General features: G+C 37.1%; 1 protein-coding gene across 1 annotated transcript in view; it reads right to left on the reverse strand.

Moving 5' to 3' along the window:
* Positions 1-1,244: 1,244 nt before the first annotated feature.
* Positions 1,245-24,693, reverse strand: part of LOC107706218 (CUB and sushi domain-containing protein 3-like) — a 406,816-nt gene continuing 383,367 nt past the window's right edge. The window contains 11 exon segments of the mRNA XM_016509850.1: positions 1,245-1,560; positions 2,137-2,272; positions 2,436-2,523; positions 3,822-3,934; positions 4,605-4,763; positions 6,408-6,473; positions 8,705-8,884; positions 12,874-12,985; positions 15,119-15,192; positions 18,653-18,826; positions 20,529-20,702. Coding sequence (XP_016365336.1) covers positions 1,401-1,560; positions 2,137-2,272; positions 2,436-2,523; positions 3,822-3,934; positions 4,605-4,763; positions 6,408-6,473; positions 8,705-8,884; positions 12,874-12,985; positions 15,119-15,192; positions 18,653-18,826; positions 20,529-20,702 — 1,436 coding nt within the window. The 3' untranslated portion in view covers positions 1,245-1,400.

A 24,693-nucleotide genomic window follows, 5' to 3' on the forward strand; every position in this document is an offset into this window, starting at 1 on the left:
TGATTTGGATGAACATATTTAGTGTAAAACACAACAAGGTCAGACATTGTGTTTCACAGAAAAAGTGTTTCACAGGCCATATGTACACGATAGATATGATCATATTGTTGCCACCATATATCAATATACCTTAAGAAACATGCATTTGTCTGTTACCGTATGTAATCTGAGGTTTATATAAAAGTATACTGTATAAATGTCAAGTGCATTTCATTTTATACAAATTTTTATATAATAACAGTAATAATACGAATGGCAAGTTGTTATAATGACCAAATTATCATATCAAATTTGTTTACCAAATACAAATGGAGCTCAATGACACTTCCGCACTAAAACACCAATTGAAAATAAATAGAAAAGAAAAACTAATCTGCAGGCTTCAGGTCAAAATGCTGACATTTGTCCTACGGCCCATTCTGAAGATGGGTGCTTATCAACAGACACACATACTGAATATCAAAGATCTATAACAATTATAAAAAAAAAATCCTCAGGAGGTAACGACACGCCACTTTTCCACACATTTTCTCTCTTGTTTTACCCAAACACATCACACATTACAGAATGCCGCAACGTCACAGAGATGACTGGTGTCATTAGGAACCAAAGCTAAAGGAATGAATGTGAATGAGCTGTAAATAAAACTTTGTGTACCGTACAAAACCATCAGGGAAATAATGTATGGGTCGATGTGAATCTCCTCATAAACTCAAAAAAATCCTCAGGAGGTAACGACACACCACTTTTCCACACATTTTCTCTCGTTTTACCCAGTCACATCACATAATGCCTCAATGTCCAATCACAGAGATGAACCGAAGCTAAAGGAATGACTGTGAATGAGCTGTAAATAAAACGTCGTGTACCGTACAAAACCGTCAGAGAAATCATGTATCGGTCGATGTGAATCTCCTCATAAACTCATTCTCTCTTGGCCTCTCCCATGTGGTAATATATAGCACAAAAATATAGGTGGTGAATGCTCCTCATATATATGCAAGTAGATTTACAGATCCCTTTCCCCTAAAAAAATACCCAGTCAACTGTGAAGAAGCACTCACGGAGTGTGAATAAGGTAGCAGAAGAATCTCTTCATGCTTTCCGTCATGAAGAAGCTTTTCAGAGTGAGTCTTCAACAAAACAAAATCCCCCATGACAATGTGTTTCATATTTCATACATGTCCTCCGCGGACGCACATGGTCAAATGGTTCCTGAAGAGTGTGCTTTATATATCAGAGGAAGGGCAACAGCGTTTGTGCTAGACATCCTCTGCGAGTCAAATCCGTCCATGACTGTAATGCGATTGTTTCCACCTCCATTTAAAAAGAACAAAGCAAAAACCCTTAAATAAAAAACAAAACAACTCCACAGATGTTCTCGCGTCAGGCGGACCTAATTATACCATTGTGCAGACTGTGTTCAGATTGGGGTCAAATCGGACAGCTTTGGGTTCCGAGGACTTTGCGTTGGTGTTGTACATGGGGTTCTCGAAGGCGGCCTGCCCGTTGTTGTTCTCGTGAACCGAACAGCCTGTGTACTGGGTTTTTGGAGTAGTCCTGTCAGAGCGAAACAACACACACAAGACACGACATCAGAACGTCATTAGAATCAAATCTGCAGCAGCTTTGAGAGTTCGGAAAGACGTAGAGTTGCAGCGGGTACGTGGAATCACGCAGGGAGGAAAGCTAGCATCTAATTATGATCGCATTCAATAACCTGCAAACGAGCTAATTCTGTCTCTAAAGACGGTATCTGTCACCGTCTATTTCTTTCCATCCTGCAACAAATGATGATGATTAAACACACACAAGACACGACATCAGAACGTCATTAGAATCAAATCTGCAGCAGCTTTGAGAGTTCGGAAAGACGTAGAGAGTTGCAGCGGGTACGTGGAATCACGCAGGGAGGAAAGCTAGCATCTAATTATGATCGCATTCAATAACCTGCAAACGAGCTAATTCTGTCTCTAAAGACGGTATCTGTCACCGTCTATTTCTTTCCATCCTGCAACAAATGATGATGATTTTGAAATTGTCAGAGACTAATTTCTAAATTGGTTCTGATCTGTCTAGAATAACAACTCCACAAACAAACTTGGACATACGAGGACAGACGAGGACAAGACTCACCGCTGCTTGTAGAGATAAAATCCGAAGCCTGCAAATATCAGGGCGAAAAAAGGCACAAGGATTGCTATGGCCACAGAGCTACTGTTTGTACCATGTGGTGGATTTGACGAATTATTACTTTCCGACATATTCAAACCTGCAAGAGATCAAGAAACACATTCATTTTCATTTTAGTATGTATTCGTGTCTATTTAATTAACTTTTTTGTCAAAAAAATGCTTTGATGAAACAGGTTGAGAGAAAATATTTTACAATGAAACAATGCAGCATGCAGAAAACATCAAGAAGGGCTCTCATACCTAGCCTTTGCAGGCCAAACTGGCCGTAGTCTTTACCCTGTATGAAGCCTTGAAAGACATATGTGGACCCATCTGGTTCAGCAGACACCTGACGGCAAACAATCAAACACATCAACTGCCTTGCAGACCAATGGGAATATATTATCCACTTATAATTGCTACTGCTCACACAGATCGCCAAAATAACACTAAAGATAAATTAACAATCAAATTGTCAACATGCTGGAATGTCTTATTAGCAGTTTACAATCACATTAGCAATGGTGGACAGTAATAAAATATACTTTAGTAAATTTTAAGAGTATTTAAATGATCAAAATATTTTACGTTATTACATTCTAAAGCATAATATTTGATGTTTCACTTCACTACTGTATATTCCAGAAAAAAACATGTCATTCCTTGTTATTCTGAAGTGAAGAAATCAACACCCGCTGTCAGAAGCAGATAGTCATTTTTGATTAATAAATCATTCTTTTGAGCCGACTGAACTGGTTCACAAATCATATTTAATGATTCTTTAATTACACTGATATGACTGCAGTAGGTGTACTTTTACAGAAGTAGAAATCAGTGTTATTTTAGTTTTCTGTTTTCATTTTAATTTTAGTAAGTGGTTTAATTTTAGAAATGTTGTGCGTTTTTGTCATTTGTCATCGTTCTTTTTTATGTATGTCTATATATAGTGTCATTATTTTAAATTCAGTTATAGTTTAGTTATTTTATTTTAGTTAAAATGAGAAATGTTGCTTTGGTAACTAGCAAAATATATTTTTTAAATATTTAGTTTTATTTCTGTTAACGTTTATGGTAACAGTTTAGATTAGACAACACTATTCACTATTAAATAGTTGCTTATTAGCATGCATATAACTAGCATATTGGCTGTTTATTAGTTAGTTACTAGCATATTGGCTGTTTATTAGTTAGTTATTAGTTTATTAGTTAACTTATAAAGCACATATTAATGCCTTTTTCTGTATAATCATATTCTAGGTCCCTTATACCTGCCCAACCCTACCTGAACATAACCACTACAACAACTTACTAATCTTACTTACTATCAATAGTGTTTATTGAGGGAAAACGCTTAATTAATAGCGAATGTGCATTCCCTAATCTAAAGTGTTACCACGTTTATTTTAGTTTCATGGTTTTAAATTTAGTCTCAGTTTAGTTTACAACAATAACCCTGGTAGAAATGTAAAAGCAGTGTACTTCTACTTTTACTGGAGCAATATTTCATCAGGATATCTGTTTTTTTAACTCAAGTGCAGGATGCACGTACATCATCCATCATTGTATTTTAGTATATAACACTACATTCCTCTGTACAAAATAACCTAAAAAGATAATAGCCCTAAAATAAGACACATGTGCACATACAAATCCATCCAGGGTCCACTGCTCTTCTTTGATCTTGCTGAGTGTGGTGGATGAGGGCGCTTTCACATGATACACCAGCAGCATCAGACGTGCTTCCTGGCTCTTATAGACACCTACGACACAGAACAGAGAGCAGACAGCTGTCTCCATGTCCGTGTTTCATCCTCTTATTGTTCACTCTCTCTAACTGCTGAACAGAATTGCAAGCACACACACATAGTCTGACCACAAAATAAAAGTATTGACAAGCCCCGCATTACCTAAGACACAGCTCTTTGTCTACAAGCACTCCTCCTGACCAAACTGCCCACTTTCTAAACTACAAACAAGAAGCTCATTGAGAACATGCAGACATGGCTAATGGCATTCTAGCATTTTGGGTGAACAGATACATTTCACTGCCCTCCAACTGGCTGATGACTAATCAGTTGATGGTTCGCTGTTATGATCATATTACCATTCCGACAAGTCCATTTTTCACTTGAGTGACTGCTGGTTTATTCACCTTTATTCACCAGTGATTATTCCTGATGGCTGGCCAATAAGAGTGTCTAAGATTAATTAGATGATGTAAAGCATATGTCAGATTTATAAAGACTCAGTGAGTCTCACGAGTGGAAGAGGTAGTCTAATGATCTAACTCGTTAATGGTCTAGTTTAATTTTACTCTGGGCTGAATCAGATTCTGTGATGGTAGGAACACACAGTCCTCATGTTTGTATGCCTGTATTATAATGTGTTCTGTCAGCTCAGTAAATCTGTAGAGTTTAACAATAAACCAACCTGAAAGCAGTAGTTCCATGTTGCTGCTTGTTAATGTGACGTTAACTCTACCCGTGGTTGTATTAAAGCTTGTGATACTCAAAGTCATTGGTTGTTTTCTTCCTTTGTAGTTATATGAGCCCTTCCAGATGTAGTTAGGGGCAAATACATCATCAGGAACTGTAAACAAAGAAACAAAGGAAAGACACATTCAATATTATTCAAGTAGTATTTTTCAATATTAGTCATATCAATCCATGGACATATCATATTACTAAACATATAACGCTCACATACACACATCTGAATATTTTCTGCATATATTGAATTCCTGATATTTCTCTTATGATTTACATTAACATGGAAATAAAGTCTTTCTCAGACAACTAATCGCTACTATATTATATCTTATATTGATATATATCTTACAAAAGAGAGTACAGTATGTAGTATCAGAAAAAACAATAAAACTAAATATTTCTATAGTTCTGGCAGTTGATTGGTTGACACATTGTTTCAGCCATGCTAAAATGCTAATGCCAAACTACTATATATAAGAACCAACAGTGTATGAACCATAATCTTTAAGGATCTACAACCCAGAATTTCAGCAACCCATGCAGGGACCCCCAGTATAAAAAGCTAGGTTTTAGTAACACTTTATCATAACTTTCACTAAAAACCTAAGTGAATTCAGGTACAATTTTTGCCATCGAAATGACTGGGGAAAAATGTCCCAATTAACCTGAATTCACCCTAACAATTGTTACATTATATATTATGAGCTAATGTTTTTTTTCCAAAAATCTGAAAATAAAATGTATAGAAATATATTTTTATAAAATACATGAAATATTGTTCTAAAAATATTTATATTATAAATAATATATGTTATTCTGTACATATATTTTATAATATATATATATTTCTGTATACAGAGCTATATTTTGTGTTATCTATTTTATTAAATCTAGTTGACGTTATAAACTGGATATTTCTAAATAAATGAATACATTAATAAATATTTATATGTTAGTATATACCTAATTATATATAAATATATTTCTATACAGTAATATAGCCTCTTATATCTTACTGCTTAAGCAAGGCAAATGATTAAGTCAAATTTAGCCATAATTCAGCATATAATTCAACAAAGTATTCAGTTATTCAGTTAAGATATTTATAATAGAGCTAGATAAGAAATAATGTGTTGGCCAAAGTTTTCAGATAACACGCTCTGAGTCTTCACAAAGGCAGTCAATTTTCCTGTAATCTACCGTTTCAGAACCCAGTAGCTCCAAGGGTTCTCCGTGTCTTACTGATCCTAGGATCCATCAGTTTCTAGAAACACATTGGATATCCGGTTTGTCCTTTCTGTCACGGACTCAGTGAGTCATATTTGCTGTAGGTGTTCCACCCTGGAGGAGCTTCATCATTGCACGCTTAAAGCTTTGCAGGACACCAGCTTGTCTCCTACTTAATCCTGCTCTCTAAGTATATAAACGTAAGATACGCAATATGCTCTAAGAAAGTCTGGCAAAGTTCAGTAGGATTATCTTGTGATTTCAGTCGAGTTTCTTGCGGCTGCCAGACTACTTTACTGTCAAACTAACTGGAACCCGTTTTCTCCTCATTAGTCCCCTCCTCCTGGGGCTGTGGTCTGGAATACATCACGGATAGTGACTGTTTAAGGTACCATTGCACTCTGTGGCCAAATAGAGGAGATGTTCAGCCAAAATTACGCATCCTAAATGAGGTGCACTTAACACTCATAAGTGGTCTTTCAAATGAAACCCCATTTCGTAATAACAGTGCACCCACCATTTAGCTTTGGACTCGGTGTCCCTGGGACTGGTTTAATAGGCTTTTCGGAGAGTTTGGAGCCCGCTGGGAAAGAAAGAGCAAAAATGAATAAGGCATTTCTATTAAAAAAAGATTGACAGATCAAATTGGCATCACTTTTATCATTTCATGCGTACAGTAACATCCCCAGGCAATAGTGTGCCTCCTTTCTTCCCTTTCACAAAGAAAAATCAGGTGACTGCAGACAGCAGGGGGTGACATGGTCAACATATCAAGCAGCATAACTGAACATTCAAAAGGAGGCTGTTTAGGACAGGTGCAGAAATGTGAGGAAGAAACACAGTCCCATCACAGTTTGGAGAAGCTCCGTGTCGACCACTGGGGATTTTTTTTTTATATAGACAATCACATCTGTTTATGTGCAGTAATTACTGGAAAGCCTGAGGTGTACAGCTGTGTGCGCGCACGGTGGAGTGTGCTGGCTGCTGTGGCAGCGCTCGGAGCTGCAGGATGAAGATGAGGAAGATAAAATCACAGCACTGCAGCATGCTGGCCACACGCTAGCGCTCCAGCACCCCACCTGAGCACACGCTCACTTGGGCAGGAAGTGCAAAGTCACACTTATCAGAAAGGAGAAATGTTGTCTGGTTTAGCAAAATGTGTCATAATAGAGAATAGAGAAAAAAAAAATACATTTAATTCTAAAATGTAAAACTAAATAGGGAAAAGGCTATGAAATCAGGGATATCATACATCTTATTTTTTGAGGGGGGCTCTTGGTGGTGACTTGGTCTATGTGAAATAAGGCATGACTGAAAAGAAAAAAAACCCCACTGAATTTATTCTAAACAATTCAGTATGTTTAGGGGTGGGCGATATACTGGTAGACACAATTAACCGGTAGAGATTTTGAACTATTGTCTCGCGACAATATTACTATTGTCTCACAATAGTTTTGAACTATTGTGGTTACACGCTCATGTGACGTTGCTGTGCTAGCCTATACGTGGTCACGAAAACATATTGTTTGCATGCGTTTTTAAGCACTGCGGTTTAAAAAACAAGTGATTTTAAGCCGTTGAAATGCAATCAGCAGCAAAAGAGAACTTATTTCACTATATGCGAGTGCTGTCTGAGAGGTGCGCACACGTGAAGACTGAAGTTATTTTTGCCGCTTCGGTTAAATACACACACTTGTATTTGTCAAAATGCCCATCTTTGCAAGTATCCTCATAAACACTTATGTTAGGTCTTAAGTGAAAGCAAACAGCTGAGAAAGAAAACACGTAACAGTATATTGGATCCGGGCAGCTCTTAAAGTGACAGCTAAATCACTTTTGTAACTTCAATAAGAAGAAATATATATATATATATATATATATATTTTTACACAGTGAATAATATGCACTGTTTTTATACATTTGATTACTTTATACAATGTAGCATTTCTTATTTATTTGTTCTACTGTAGTTTTTTTGCTTGTAATTAGTTTCTTATTATTTAATCGCTGACTGTTTACTTGTTCTGTACGGAGCTTAAGTTGTTTTTTTCTATGGTTGAAAAAAATTCTGATATCATATAGACCAATCGTGAAATAAAAATGACTCATATTGTTATATAAGATTTTGGTCATATCGCCCACCCCTAAGTATGTTTATAAAAATGTAAGATGTGCTCACCAAGGCTGCATTAATTTGAACTTGAAAAATACAGTAAAACTAAAATAATATTGTGAAATATCACAATTTAAAATAACTATTTGAAAAATATTGTAAAATTTAATGGCAAAGTTGAATATTAAGTATCCATTACTCCAGTCTTCAGTGCCATATGATCCTCCAAAAATCATTCTAATTGGCTGATTTTGTGTTCAAGAAACAATTCTTATTATTAAAATAATTGAAAACACGTTGTTTGTTGTTAATTTTTTTCCAGGATTCTTTGAATAGTAAGTTCAAAAGATGTATTTTTAAAAATAAATATATTGTAACAGTTTAAATGTCTTTAGGGTCCATTTAATGTATCCTTGCTGAAAAAAAGTATTAATAATAATACAAAAATCTTACTGACCCCTAACTTTTCAATGTTATATTAATAGACCAAGCAAAATTGCAATCGAACAGCCACTTTTTGATGGTACATTATGTCTCATTGATCATGTTGTATAAAATTAATCAAATGTCGTAAAGTAAAAAAAAAAAAAGAATAAATTAAAATTAGTCAAAAAACTCAGAGGGGACACGATTGAATGTTTCTGATGGGAATATTCTGTATGTATATGTTAAAAGTGCTGGCAGAGAATGTGAAATGATACCTCGACACACAGGCATCTTCCCAGTCCAGGTTCCATCAGACTTGCAGACCCGGTGCTCAGAGCCCCCAGACAAAAAGAAGCCGGTCTGGCAGGTGTAGATGAGTGTGTAACCATAGGAGGGTAGATCCATACCTACGACATCCACATGAGGAGGGCTCTCTGGCTGTTTACAACTGTGGGCTACAAAGGGAACAAGAGTAATTTAAAAAGAGAAACAAAAGAAATGAAAGCACTATCTAGCAAACAGTATCGGTCCCCATATAATCAGACTTCAAACTTCAGTGGGCAAAATCAAAATGAAGTTTGAACTTTTAAGACAACATGGCGTGTTTCTTTAGAGAGGATCTATGCTCTCTCCCTCAGTAGCTGCCACTGCACGTTCCTGTGCCTACAAAAGCTGGCTGAGAACCTTGAGTGTGGCAGACATTGATGCATGCTGGCAGACGACACTTAAAGGGAGCGCACCTTTACCTGTCACACCAGCAGATCAAACGCAAGCCAATGCTCACTCAGTCATTCCAACAGCTCCACCATCACTATGACTCTGATCAAAAGTAGCCGGATTGAGGTTTTGGCTCGGTGCACTGGACCTAGTTCTTTTATCCAAGACTCTGATAAGGGTTTCTATCCATGATCACTACATCAACAGTGCAGCCACAAAAGAAAAGAATGTAACCAGGCAAAGAAACTATTACGGTTTCCAGTTACATTGCTGCATAATATGGGAGCGCAGGGATTATTGCAATAAATTCTGCTCATTTATTGAGAAAATGTAAATTCAATATGTGCTTTGAACATCTTTGACATTAAATTCATATTGTTATTCATGCTCTTTCCTAATATTTAGAGAGATATAAAGGAGAGATCCATTTAAAATTATTTATGATTTGATGTTTTGTGAATAAAATTATGATACTAAAACCAACAAATACATAATCATGCCATATCTACTTAAAGCTAAATCTTTTTTTTACCCCCAAATTGTGCAAATACCTGATATGATGACAATTATCCCTGCTTTTTTCAAAAATACATGACTTGATAAATGTATATATTAACTGCATTTTTACATCACACTCACATTACTAATCTATAGCTTTTTGCATGCCAAATCCTCCCATTGCTATTAATGATATGATACAGTCCACTTGAAGTAAATAAATAAATTCTCAGGATAGAGCAAGGCACGAGAAAAAAAAGAAACATTATTTCTTTGGAGACGAGTCTAGTGGAACACCAATGGAAAGGACAGCCAGCCATTATCCAATTCTGTGTAAAATAAAAGAGGGGAATGAGAAAGATGATTTAGCACTCAGCCTGACTCTGTGAGTAGCCAACTGCTCTGTGTAAACAGAATTACAGTGCTTAATTACGGAATGATCTCGATTATTCTTGGGGAGAAAAATGGTGTGATTAGGTGCGAGCACACAAAAGCTGTTTTATCACAGATTTACAATTAAGCGAGGGGAAGAGCTGTGTCTTCCTAGCCATCTCTTTCTTTAATTTCCTACTTTTTTTGCAAAACAATGACAGAACTTTGGGGCAGTGGCATGATGCAAAATGTAATTAGCTTTTGAAATGCTTCAACTGAATGGCAATCTGTCTTGTGAAATTGGAGGCCAGCTGTTTTCTCGTACTTCAGCCTGCTTTAATGCTGTTGATTTTGGAGCTTCTGTTGGTAAATGGACATAATCCAATCACAAGCCTCGTAGCCCACCATGATAACCCACTAGACCTGGGTGAATCATCTTCATCCATTTGCGATTTAAATACACTGAGGTGATGTCAGGGGTATTTTACATTAGAAAGACTTACAGGGAACGGATTTGAAATTGAACTGACATATATAAAAATACAAGCACTTGCTGTGTATGTATATCAAATGCAGATCAAATGCACTGAGATAAAAAAAGAGCAAACTGTCGGAATTGTAACTAAACAAACTAAGCATTTTATTTTTATCAAAGTAATTAAAATAGATTAATCAAGGAGTTAGTCTGCTTTAACCCTCTAAGAGCACAGACGGACCTTTATCACTATGTGATCAGTGATTTGTCAATTGATGAAGTGAACCAGGGGAGTGTAGTCAGGGTATCACAACTCACATTTATCACCCACATAATTCAGAAGCAATTCAACTTTTTCAACACAAAGCCATTGTGTGAGAAACATTAATCTTCCCTCTTTCAGACAATATGAGACATTTTGTAAGTGATTCTCTTTTAGTATGTTTGAGTATGTAAATCATCTGTTCAAATGAACCTCAGAAATGCAATACATTGGTCAGATCATTACAGTAGTTTTAGAGTCAGCCAAAGTAGCCGTTTAGCCGTTTCGGCTCTGTTTCACACTGCTAGTTTTAGCAATGAGTAATATTTATAGTGTAACTCGAACTGGGTAAACGTAAACTGCAGATTGATACAGAAAATAAAATGATTTCTGAGTTACTATGTGGAGTATTTCCTTTAATAACAATCATAAAGTACAAAATGGTTATCAGGAGTGTGCCACTGAGAATTATGACATTGTGAAATCTAATTTATATGAGGAGGGACAGCACATTTACATCCAAATGGTAGTCAATCTAACAGAAACGATCGCTATAAACATCTATATTCAGTCAGACTAAAAAAAAAAGTAACTTCTATCAAGCCCAGACATCTTTTCCCAAACAATAGATGAGTGGTTTACTCTAGTACTTTATGTTGCATCATAAAAGCCTATATTGCAAAAGACTGTGTTCATAAATAAGTTTCTAGTGCATTTTCCACCATATTTTCTTCTGATGTTGATATAAGAACAGAAATAAACATGTCCTACTATCTGACTTAGCATGTGATGGATGTTGTGAAATGAATAATCATTATGAGTATGAACTTACTTACTGTCATTAGCAGACCAAAAACACAAAATAACTGGTCATACGGTGTCTCAAATGCAAGTTAATCGATGTTAACCTTTTGTTTGTAGAACACTTGGCATTTAATAGTAAATTCATGTTGAACTGAAAGTGTTGTAGTCGAAACCATTTCAAGACTAGAATAGGGTTGAGTCCAAGACAAGACCAAGACCTAAAATGATGGTCTTGGACTCAGACTTATAAAGTCTGAGACAAAGAGTATGAAATAATGGCCTCAGACTCTGACTTGACAGCCAAGGCCAAGAGAAAGAAATTATAATCTTGGACTAGGACTTGACGGCCAAGACCAAAAACAAGAAACAGACTTGAGGGCCAAGACCAAGAGAATGAAATAATGGTCTTGGACTCTGACTCAAGGCCAAGTCCAAGACCATATTTTCACGCTCTTGGTCTTGTTTTGAACTCGGGAGCATGTGGACTTTAGGTGCTTTCACATCGCATAGTTCTAAGAACTCAGTTCTAGTAGTTCTAGCCAGCATGGTGGTCCTAGAGAACCAATTTCTTCCTCGGGCTGCTTTCCTGGTTGCATTCGTACAGGCAGCAGGAACTCTGAAGCGGCTGACAGCGATGTCTTTATTTGCGGCATTTACAAACGTCAACAACCGGTGAATGAATATAACGGAGATGAAATGTAAATGCACAATTTACGTGATTAAAAGAGCACGAAAATCTGACTAAATCTCCTAAGGCAACTCACAGTGTTTCATATTATCGAGGCTGAGAAAAGAACACAACGCTGCAGACAACAGGTAGCTAAATGCCATTATTATTGCTGTTTTTCTTGTTCGTGGAGTAAATGTGTTTACATGACTTTTTAAAAATGCCAGGTAGCCGGTGTTTCTTATGTGTTTGGCTAATCAGCGTACACTTACATCACTGGTAGTTCCTATAGAACTGTTTAAGACCCTACTCTGAAATTAGTTCCACCAAACGGAGTTCCTAGAACTAAATACGTTCCTAGATCCTGTGGCGCAAACACGTCAAAAAGTGGGGAACGTCCGCCAATAGTTCTAGGAACTATAAAAAGGTTCCTCCTTTTGTCTGAACATGAACTCGACTCTCTTCTGGTCTCCGTTTTGACTTGGACTCGAATGAGCTGTGCTTGACTACAACACTTGTGGACCCATTTCTCTGTAGCTTAATTGTACAAATACATTCAGCATTGACCTTTATAAATAAGAAACTTTACTCACAAATATAAACTGGTATTTTAACAGATTCCCATGGATGTGTTATGGAGAACACTTACGGATGCACTCCGGCTGGGTCCCGCTCCAGGTTAGGTCGGCCTGGCAGAGTCGTGTGGTGGAGCCCTGCAGCAGGTGACCAGGCTGACACTGGAAAGACACTATACTTCCAACCTACACATAACACACACACATCCCATCAGACACTGTGCTCCCATAACTCTCTTCTGGCAACAGATTAAACACAATATTAAACACCTACTACTTCCAGCTTTTGAATGACAGAGTTTCACTCCTGAGGACAGATGCAACAAAAGACAGCGACTACAAAGGAGTCGCTCAGAATTTCACATCTTTCAGGTTCCTTCTGCATCGTCGTACACCATCTGCTTCCCAGACTCACTCTCTTAAAAGCTCAAATGGATGTGCGCTAATGTTGGGTGGATATTCTCATATATGATACTTACCTACTTTACCTACAGCTAATGTAATCACCAGAACATGCACTTAGGAAGCCATTGTGACCTTCTTTCTGGACCACTAGTGATGTAAAGTGGCACTTATTTCCATAATATAATAATAATAATAGTGCTCATGTGAATGTGGCTACCGTATGCTATAATCAGCAAGGTCATGGGACAAAAAAGTGTTGCATATATGCCTATAAGTGTGGGCTGTGCTTTAGTACACATACGAAGGAAGTAAAATATTAACGCATCACCGAGTGGCATGTGGGCTTAGCACATTAACTGATTAACATGTCCCTGCTCACTGTGAACACGGTTGACGAGCCATAGACACTGGCGCTTATCTGGGGTGCGCGATATCTCCTCTCACTGACTCCAACATCATTAAGTCCCAGAAAGCAAAAGAGCCTGACTGGCTCCTTTTTCTCGAGGCCAGACAAATGATTTACAAATATAGAAAGGATGATATTTAGCCGTTTCATGAAGCCTCTGCAGGGCTTAACCTCTGATACTGTAACGACTTGAATTCCTAATGCCAGCACATCTTGGCGATAAATGCTCTTCCTCAGCAGACTCAGAGTTTCTGTTTTTCTCTCGTCACATCTCACTCAGATCACCCCTCTGTCCTGCTCCCCTGACAAAACATAATCAGATTCATTTGCACTACTGAGAAGTTGATTTTTTTGCTCTTTTCGAGTGGTTCTGTGGTGGTTATTACATCCATGCATACATTTCACCGCTCCTCAAGTGGGAAAAGTCTTGAGAGGTCTTAATAATATTTTGTAGTGGATGGGAGGGAATGGAGGGCCTACACCAAGTAGTTTGTCTGAAGTGTGTTTGAGAAAAGCCATGAATCATTCTTTCAAAATTGCTTTCATGAAAGAATGAGGAAAGATATATCTTTATTTGAAGGCAAATTTGTTCTTTTTAACCATTAATTTTAAGACTAAAGAAACAGATCACCTAAAAATGACATTGTTATTCCAACTGCTGAATTAATTTCTATATTCAGTGAAACAAAAAAGATCTTTGACACTGATTATTGTGAAAAAAATGGTTTGCGACTGTAAAAAACATATTGTGAAAGTGGTCCATACAACTCATGCTCTATATTCCATGTAAATTCAGGTTGGAATGACATAAGGGATAACATCTGATAACAAAATGTTTCATTTTTGATTAACTTTCCTTTAAAAATCAGTGATTCTCAACGAGGTGGTCGGGCCAATATGACTTAAAATTCTTTAAAATAAAGACAAAACAAGCATTAAAATAAGCCAAAACAATTTCTTATTTGAATTCATCTCCTCAATAATTGTTATTTTTCTTTGAAGCATTATAAAAGTGTGATTTCTAGACCTGGAAAAGTCATAAATTAAAATCTTAACTCTTTGAGCACTTTTGTAGTTTTTATAAACTATAAAACTATTTATATTAAAACGAAATATTTTTCTAGCTTTTTTTGGCAAAAATATTTTACATTAATCCTTTTTCAGTATATCCCAAACATCTGGAAAATTTGTTGTGGACAATGGTGGGTTGGCAACCACTGCTTTCAGAACAATAAAAGTGCAAAAAAGGTCCAATACTATACTATACTATATGTGCATGAGTATATAATATATATGAGTGTAAAAGAAAAATATATGTATAATTTATACGTTTTTTTTTGAAAAATTAATATTACTTTTCATATTTAATAATACATTTCAGAGTAGTTGGTTCATATTAGTGCTTATTTCTTCGAATTTTAGTTTGCCCCTCTTAGGCTTTAATGAGAGCAGCACTCAAGCTGACATGAACTCCACATTTTTAATTATATATGTAGTCACCCTGCTACCTTAAAGCCAAAGGTCCTGTTAAGAGAGCCATAACGAGGCATCCCAAGGGTCTCACAGGTGGTACGAGCTGGCTCTGAGAAAAGAAATGAAGAAGAAAGACAAAACAAATGAATATCCAGTCACATTCTTCTTTTCAGTATCTGCTTATCTGTCACAACTGAGGCAGATTCTTTTCCCCCACCATAAGAGCATAACAGCATTTCAACTCTCATAAATATGTGCTACATCTCCCTTCATGATCCCAAACACATCTCCCAAAGCAGTGCTAAGACTCGGCTTATAATGATGGTTATGGGGCCTGTGCGTTTATGTAAGTGCTGCAGCAGTGTCGTAACAGTTGTTTTTTTATGGCGGGCCAATGGAGACGCAGCAGGGGGCAGTGTTGCTGCAGCAGTGCATCTGCTACCACACAGCTGTGCTGCTCTGTAATTGGGATGTAGAGCACATTTTTGAGCTGACGCAGAGACCCTTGATTCAATGCAGGCGTGCAAATGACAGGACAACCTGCAAGGCTTACACAACCAACCACTTTTCATACCGCTTTTTAAGCGTGGAGCTTCTAATACTGAGTCAGCACACAGAAAATATATGACTGCATTGCCATATTGAGAAAAGAGTTGCAGACAGTGTTCGTGTTGCTTTGATTTTGAAGGAAGAGCCCACTAGGAGGCCAAATAGTATCAAGTAGTTACTAGAACATCTGATTCACTGACTCAAATCCTTTTTTTTAAATTTTTTTTTTTTTACAAGCATTAAAAATCAGGTTGTCACCACCAGAAGATACACTTTTATAAACACAAGTATGTATACACAGATGAAAAACAATATAATATAATATAATAAAAGTTGCGTATGCCCAACAATATGACATTGGTTGCATAGTAAAATGAATGATTTTGGTTTCTAAATGTCTCTGATTGTTTCATGTTATTGGTCGCTAATAATGCATTGCACAAAGCACACTAAGGACAGCATAAACCTGTCCTCGCACAAGTGATCTGTGTTTATTGATGCTTGGGTCATATTTCTTGTACCCTGCATAGTTTAGTTCAAAGTTTTCGAGGATGAGGTCAGGTCACACAACCTGTTCTTGTCGCCATGTATCTAATTTGTCAGCTTCTACCAACTGACAGACGAATCTGCAACTGAACACACATTTTATTTAGGTCAACAACAAAAGATAACTTTTAAAAATCTATGATTTTGCTACACCTAACTATGCACAATTTTAAGGTTAGTTGAATTAGATTTTTGCATCTGTGCCACTAAACTAGACTACATAGGATTTACCTTAGTCAGTGAGAACAGCCAACAGAATTCATTCTATAAGAATTGTTATGTATAAATATGTAGCTGCCTTTTAGAGCACTTAATTTCCACCCCCCAACACCCTATAATTCTTTTTCATGGTGTCTTTGAGGGTGTAATATGAGGCCATAATAATACTCCATTGAAAGAGCTAAATGATTACTGTACACCTGCTTTGGGGCCATGGCTGCATCTTCTGTTGGCACAATACACTAAATGCTTAAAAACGCCAATCAGTGCTTATCCAAATCTCCCGCTGGCTGTTCACGGCTTTTCAATAATGGCCTCACAGTGTTGGGACCATTTATTCAATTACTTGCTCAGTTAAAAACAATTATCAATGTATTTATTGACGTTAGGAGAAGGACTCCCTCATGGATATATAAACTGAGGGGTTTAATCAGATAAACACTGTACTTAGGGGGACAGTGAGAAGAGTCTTTGTTAATGAGACATGGAGAAATGGATGAAGATAATAGAGCCACAAGTCCAGTTCATATACACAGAGAAGGAAAAGTGAAAGAAATAAGGTATGTATATATGCATAAATAAATAGAAATACTGTTAGAACTATATCACAGAACTCTATATTTTAAAAGAGAGAAAGAATTCTTTGTGAATAATAACTTTGATTCAGTTCACATCAGTCTCTATGGTGTCTCTCGTGATTCAAAAGCACCCTAAAGCAGCTTTACAGAGATCAGTGCCTTAACACCCTCCAGTAAGGGAACCTGGGGTGAAAGTAACAAGGGAAAAATCTGTTGGGGTAGAATGCGAAATAAACCCCGGAAGGAACAAAGACTCAAAACTTGAAGCTTAAGTTACAAACTCATGATTTCACATAGTTTAACTATAGTCAAGCTACCAATTTTTTTTTTATATATAATTCAAAAATAGTACACTAAATGTCAGAAACAGAAAATAGTTAACAAAATAGCATTGACAATTAAAAGAGATCATACTGTATCATCATATCTTCAGAATATCAGACAGTAATATATAATCCTGCAAGTCAGAGAATTTATATTATGCAAACAGTACAAAGATCTATATAAACACTGTGTACCTTATACAATATATTTCATACAGCAATAAAAAAATACTTAGGTTGAAAAAAGTGATAAATAACAGCATTTAAATAAAACTGTACTAAAAAGAGCAGTGAGTTAAAAATTCTGAATTTGTTCAAGGTTCGATTAGTTAACATTGTTAGTTCATTATACCTAATGCATTAACTAATGAATAACTTTTTTTTACAGGATTTATTAATCTAGGTTCATGCTAATTTCAATATACTGTTGTTCATTGTTAATTCATGCCTTTTCAGAATATATTAATTTATACAACTTGAAAGGCTAAAATGTATTTGTACAATGTAGAAATTAACATGAACCAAGATTAATAAATGCTGTAAAAGTATTGTTCACTGTGAGTTCACGATACCTAATGCATTAACTAGTGATGATGAATTGAACCTGAATTGTAAAGTGTAGCCGATGAATAATTTGATTGGTGAATTATAGAACTTCATTCAGGTGCATGCCTCAGAGCACCTGTGTTTGAGGAGGTCATGGGAACCGAGCCGAGAAGCAGAGGACAATAACTTCACAACAGCTGCTACTGCCAGCCGTCAAGAAGTGAGCTCGTCAAGTTTCTCATGCAATTTCATATACCCTGGCCTCCATTCCACACTTCATACTCGTCTACTCGTCTGCCAACTGTTCCTACTTCCCTTGTTCTGTGGTCACTAAAAGGAGTGGCTTTGCTCTTTCCCACCATAATTGTGTCAATACAACATCAGGCCCGATTGGAGCAGCACTGGCCTGGGCTGCTAGGGCTGTGGGAGGGCATCGATTTCTTTGGAGTTGTTGTTGCTAAATACTTTTGAGCTTGTTTGTGCACTGGGCGACAAATAATACCAAAAGGGCTTGTTGTTGTGGGCGGTAATCATAAGACTACTGGAAAGCATTATTTGAGGCAAAACTTGAAATTCTAACCACCTAGCTTCTGCTGAACTGAACCATGAAACCATAAAGAGACGAATGACTTAAGTGACCGTAATTGCTTTTCGCTTAGCAGAGTTCAGCTTCAGTTGGCTGATTATTTGGTTTTAGCATTATGAGGTTTTGATATACATACTTATAACAATTATTATGGCAGTCTGTTTCACTGGGAATTTAACATATGGTTTAAACGTGCAAACTATGTCAGCATAATTGATTTACCTATACAGCGAGGCTGGTATCCACTCCAGGTGCCATCAGCCTGGCAAATGCGTGTAGTACTGCCTACTGGGATGTAGGGAGCTATGCAGCTAAATGACACCTCGGACTGGTAGATGAAACTGCGGCCTTCCCTCGAGCCAAAAGCAGGGATTCCAGAATCTCCACAGAACTTAGCTATAATCACAGAGATCACAAAGAAATACTTTCGGCTAAATCATTCTCAAATGGTTAGTCATGAATGATGCTGAAAGCTTTGTCGTTATAAAACAGGATGAAAGCTTTATGATGTTACCCTTAATATTTAACTCTTCTCAGAAAGAGAGAAAAAAGTGATGCAAATATTGAAATTGTGCATACAGCAATGTGAGGAATATTCAACAAGCTTATTTATTGAAAAATCTGAAATATACACTGTCTATGGTTCATTCATCACACTTGAAAAGGAAGGTCAAAACACGCAGATTGCATTGTGGGATGTAGAATCACGCTGTGTGCTCTGACGTATGTATACTGCACATTTTGGCAAATGTAGCTGGTTATCCAGTATTTTTTGAAGCTCTTATTCTCACCAAGGCCGCATGATGAATAATACAGTAAAAACCGTAATATTGTGAAATATTATCACCGTTTAAAATATCCTTTTTCTGTTTTAATATATTTTAAAATGCAATTTATTCCTGTGATCAGGAATAAGTTTCACAGTGCCTTCAGTGTCACATGATCCTTCAGAAATAATTCTAATATGCTGATTTGGTGCTTAAGAAACCTTTCTTAATATCACTGTTGAAAACTAATCTTTCGTAACATGATATGTTTGTTTGTTTGTTTATTTATTTATATAGCACAGTTTAATGCAACACCAGGTTGCCCAAAGTGCTTCACAATATCACAATAAAATTACATAAAAACAAGCATAGTCTCAAATAACAACACAAATCACATAACAACATGGATACAATTTAAAATAACTAAAGTTTAATGTCACTTGTCTTTAATGTGTATGTGTCTTTATGTCTTTAATGTCACTTTTGATCAATTTCATGCATCCTTGCTGAATAAAAGTATTCACTTCTTTAAAAAAAGCATACTGACCCCAAACTTTTACACATTATATATTGCAGGAATAGTATGCTATAATGCTATTCAGAACATAGCCATATAATACTGGGGGAAGTCCCAAGCCACACTGTGGTAAACGTTATCCATTGCCCTGCCAGGCAAACAATAGGTCTCTGGAGGGAAAATCAATCACATGGTTGACGTCACCAGCTGACTGATCCATCATAAATATGCTGGTCAGACTACTGTGCCTGAGATCTAGCACTACAAACTTGACTTTTCTTGATGAATTATAGATATGCTGTCAAGATATAAAATAAAAGCGGAAAAGAAAGAGAAGGAAAAAAATCAGTACCCTGACAAAGTCAGAAGTATGCTTTCTTTTTCGAGCAAAATTTTTTTTTTTTTACATTGCCTGCTTTTGTTTCATGTGAGGGCTAAAACAAGGGTACCTTTGTGATAACTAGGCTTTTTAAACTTTAAATTCTCATACCACGTCTGGAGGTTCTTCATCTTAGACATCATACAGCATTGTGCTGAAACAGACTGATATCCCACCTTGTCTGGTGTCCTAAACAAATATTACTACCTAATCCAGCAGATCTAATTGATATCAAGACCTATATGTTTACATTCAGTGATGATCCAATCAATCAATGTCTGATCATGACTTCCTCGCCAACAGCAAATAGATAAGTTGCAGACTTAAGACAAGGTGTGAACTTTCTGCTGCTTTTTTGGGAAATGTCGGTTACAAACACCCACAGGGATGAAGCAGTCAGTTTGATTAATATTAATAGAGTAGTACAGTACTCACGCAAGCACTGGGGCACCTCACCACTCCATGTACCATTGCCCACACAGGTGAGAATGGCAGGGAAAGAGAGCTCATATCCTGGGGAGCAGCTGTAACTCACGCTGGTGCCCCACTCAAAGTCACGTCCCTCCAGGAGGCCGTTTGAGATGGGTGGAGGAGCTGTGCAGGTAACGGCTAAAGGAAGAAGTTAAACAGAGGAGAGTTAAGTTCATACTTAGGAATGAAATGTCTGATACAATTAGAATGTAACCAATATAAAAGTACATTTGTATAAAGTAAATATATACTATATATTTTTTTTATATATATTTTACATAGTAAAAATGTCTAAACACCCTTAAAGGAGACATATTATGCCCCTTTTTACAATATGTAATATAATGGCGCTTTTCCACTGCATGGTACGGCACGGTGCGGTTCGGTACGGCTCACTTTTGGGGGGTTGGTTACTGGGTACAGTACCTGGTACTTTTTTCAGTACCACCTCGGCTGAGGTTCCAAGCGAGCCGTACCTGCTGATCACGGATTGGCCGGAGAGAATCGTCACTACCTGCGTCATTGAACTTGCGACACGAGACACGAGACCCGCTAGATTTAAATCAGCACAGCCAGCATAGGATCGGACGCAACTTTTTATTTTTTTTTGAATGAACGCAACTGCTTTGAACGAGTGCACCTTTTTTAAACAATCAAAAAATGTCTGTTTTGTGGTCTGTTGAGGAAGTACAGACATTCCTCTCTAGCCGAGGAGCGGATCCAGCAAGAGCTTGATAGGGCGACGCAGAATGAAAAAGTTTTTCAGGAGGCTGCTCAGTTCTTGGCCGCGGACATGTGTATAATCCCGCCCACTTAAAGCGGTACTTAACAGCAGAGGAAACGCAAACTGAGCCGAGCCGTACCACGCAGTGGAAAAGCGCCACAAGTCTCTGGTGTCCCCAGTATGTGTCTGTGAAGTTTCAGCTCAAAATACCCCTCAGATCATTTATTATATCATGTTGAAAATGCCTATTTTGAGTGGAAGCAGAAACACGCTGTTTTTCGTGCCTGTCTCTTTAAATGCAAATGAGCTGCTGCTCCCCGCTCCCTTTTTCAGAATAGAGCTGCGCCATTACAGCTCGTACCTGCTAAAAAACATCTGTTTTGGTTCTGATTATCATGTTTATTGAGCTGAAATCATGTGTTTTGAACAAAATTCGTTTAAACTTCTGATATACGGTTTTCTGAGTGCACACGGACAGAAAGCGGCTGTCACAGCATGTGAGTACTAAACTAAGTTCTCATTCACACACAAGTTTACATAATAAACACACGAGTTACAAAAACAGTCGGTTATGTCTGTGAAGGTAAACAGCTGGGAAATAAATCAGAACAGTTAGCATGTTTTGCTCAAACTTTCGCCATGGCATTATAACTGGTACACCATTGACGCTTGCGAAATCAAAATGACAGCGCTGTGGGTGGAAACTTACAGATTAAGGGGCAGTAATATTATAATGAGATCCCTTTGCAACGACACTAGGGGAGCGAAATCAGACGTGCACGTTTTTTCAGACTCTTGCAGAAAAAGGCTTACCAAAACAAAGTTACTGGGTTAATCTTTTTCACCTTTCCTTGGTTGGTAGATGCACCGGGGACCTGACTATAGCACTTAAAACCTGGAAAAGTCAGATTTTCATGATATGTCACCTTTAAAATAATACAAATTACACATTCTAGGGTTTTTTTCCTTTTAAACAAATGATCAGTGAAAGGAAGTGCTTAACCTTCAGAAAATGCTGATTGTTAGCCTCAGCAGGGGAAAGTAAATATAAAATGAGCTGTTTAATTTTCGATTAATTTTCTATGCGGCTTGCAGTTTATGCAAATTTGTTAGCAAAATTTGAGAAATAAATACAGTTTAAACCCCTATTTGATGTGATTTATTTCTAGCAATAAACATTAAATAAACATAACTCTACATAGGAGGTAGTTAGTTTGGAATCAAATGTGGTTTGTAGTTAACTTAATTTCCAATAAATTAAAGACATTTTTTTGTTTTAATACAACAGCTCGGATAACATGGTTACACGTTTCCAATCTTCTTTATGAAACAGTCTAAATGATGTTACATCTTAGATGTTAGACACAAGAACATTGCCATTTGTAAAACATATACATTTATTATGAATAATCTTAGTAAATAAATAAGCTGTTAAAATATTATTAATATATAAGACAACGTGTAAAAAAGTGTAGCATTAAGTGTAGCAGTAACTATAACAGGACTAGCAATTTCAGTTAGGTAGGGAGATTAATTGCTTCTGCTAACACCACTGAAGTCACTGAATGCTATATCTGTCTTAGAGGCCCCATCTTTTCCAATAACTGCCCGCACAACTCTGTGAGGTAAGTCCTCTTCCCCGGTTATCAGTCCTCAGGTACCACATGAGCCCTTAAAATCAATCACTCTACCAGACAGGAAGCCAATGCCTTGCTCAAATGGGCACTCATGATGACACATGCCCCCACTTATGGTGTAACACCCCAATATGATGCTCACATACACACACAATCTTTATATACCATGGTAAAGTTCTAGCCAGACGGTTATTACTGCCTGCAAAAACTATGCTTCGACTGCTTCTTTATGAGCTGATGGTGTTGCCTTCGCTTCACTCATGTTGATCGAACCAATAAACTTCTAACAAAGCCCATTGTTGAATTATTAATCAGAATCAGTGTTGGCATCCTTTAAAGAGACCTGGACCAGATTGGAGCTCCTAAACTAATGAATATTTCATGTAAACCATCTAGAACTGCAGGAAAGAGACAGAAGGGACACGCACACACTCAATGTCAGGATGCTCCCCACATCTGAAGTGTTTGACAGAGGTGGGAGTGGTTCTTTTTTTGAGTCGACTCACTTTAGCATGCATATTAATGGCTCTGTGAGACAGAATATCAGTTCAGACCGAGGATATGAAGTTCAAGGCTCTTCAGATATGTATGCACAACATGTCCTTTAAGAGACAGGAGGAGGCCGCTGCCTTCAGAAATAAATGAGACATCTGTGTCTATCTAAATGAGCTTAGCAAAATGGCATTCGATGCCAGGGCACTGGTGAGGATCACAAATGCATTGGCCAAACCTGGAATTCAATTTCATATCACTTTATATATTCCATACCAGTTCATCTCCTGGCAGTGGGAAGATGACAGGAGTCATTTGTGAAATTAATTACGAGAAATGCAAGGGCTCATAGGTCAAAGCTGATTATAATAATGGGGACAACACAGCCCTTAAGGGGTGAACGCTCAGTCTACAAATGTGTTTATGTTCCCATCGTACGACTGTCATTTGTCAAACAGCATGATTGGTTGATAAAACATAAATGTTTACCGTTCATTGTAGCGCAATCGCACAAGAAAAGGTGACCTACAAGGGTGGATAAACATTCCTCCCTTTTTTAGCTCTACATTTCAAACAAGACATCCATCACAATGGGCGAAGACACAAAGCTGGAAGACCTCAACTCACTCTGGGTGAAGCATCTGTGCATCTAACGCTCGGGGCAGTTGGGGCCAGATGTGCAGATATATCAGTGAGCGAATAATCCTAGGCCTTGCCTTGTGAACAATAAAGCTCTTTGACTTTACTAGGCAGAGAAAATGTTAGAGTAATGTGTTAATCTTGGGACGATGAAGCCTGTGGGAGTAATGGGAAATTAAGTAACACTTATAATAAGGTTCAATCTGTCATATTAATTGACACATTAAATATCATTATCCTAAATTACTAAATACTGTAAATGTTAATTTGCTAATATATATCATTGCTCGTTGTTAATCCATATTTGGTCATAGTCCATTAACAAATGTTAATTAATTCAGTTTAAAATGCTAAATAAATAACAAGTGGTTCTCAACCAGGGGGGTGGGGTCCACTGGTGGGCCTCTGGAAAAAAATAATGAAACTAAATTTAAATGCTGAACACACCCACAGACACAAAAAATCAAGTTATGAAACGAAATCACATTCATTTGTTCTCCTCAGTAACTTTTTTTATTGAAAAACATACAGAACCTTGTATTATCTGGGATCACAAAATTAATGATGGTTAATTATTTTTAATATATCAACACTCCCAGTTTCTGTTATAAACGTAATATGTTAAACTGTCATAATT

The sequence above is a fragment of the Sinocyclocheilus rhinocerous genome, unplaced genomic scaffold (assembly GCF_001515625.1).
Source record: "Sinocyclocheilus rhinocerous isolate Xijiao unplaced genomic scaffold, SAMN03320098_v1.1 scaffold53, whole genome shotgun sequence".
Lineage (NCBI taxonomy): Eukaryota > Metazoa > Chordata > Actinopteri > Cypriniformes > Cyprinidae > Sinocyclocheilus > Sinocyclocheilus rhinocerous.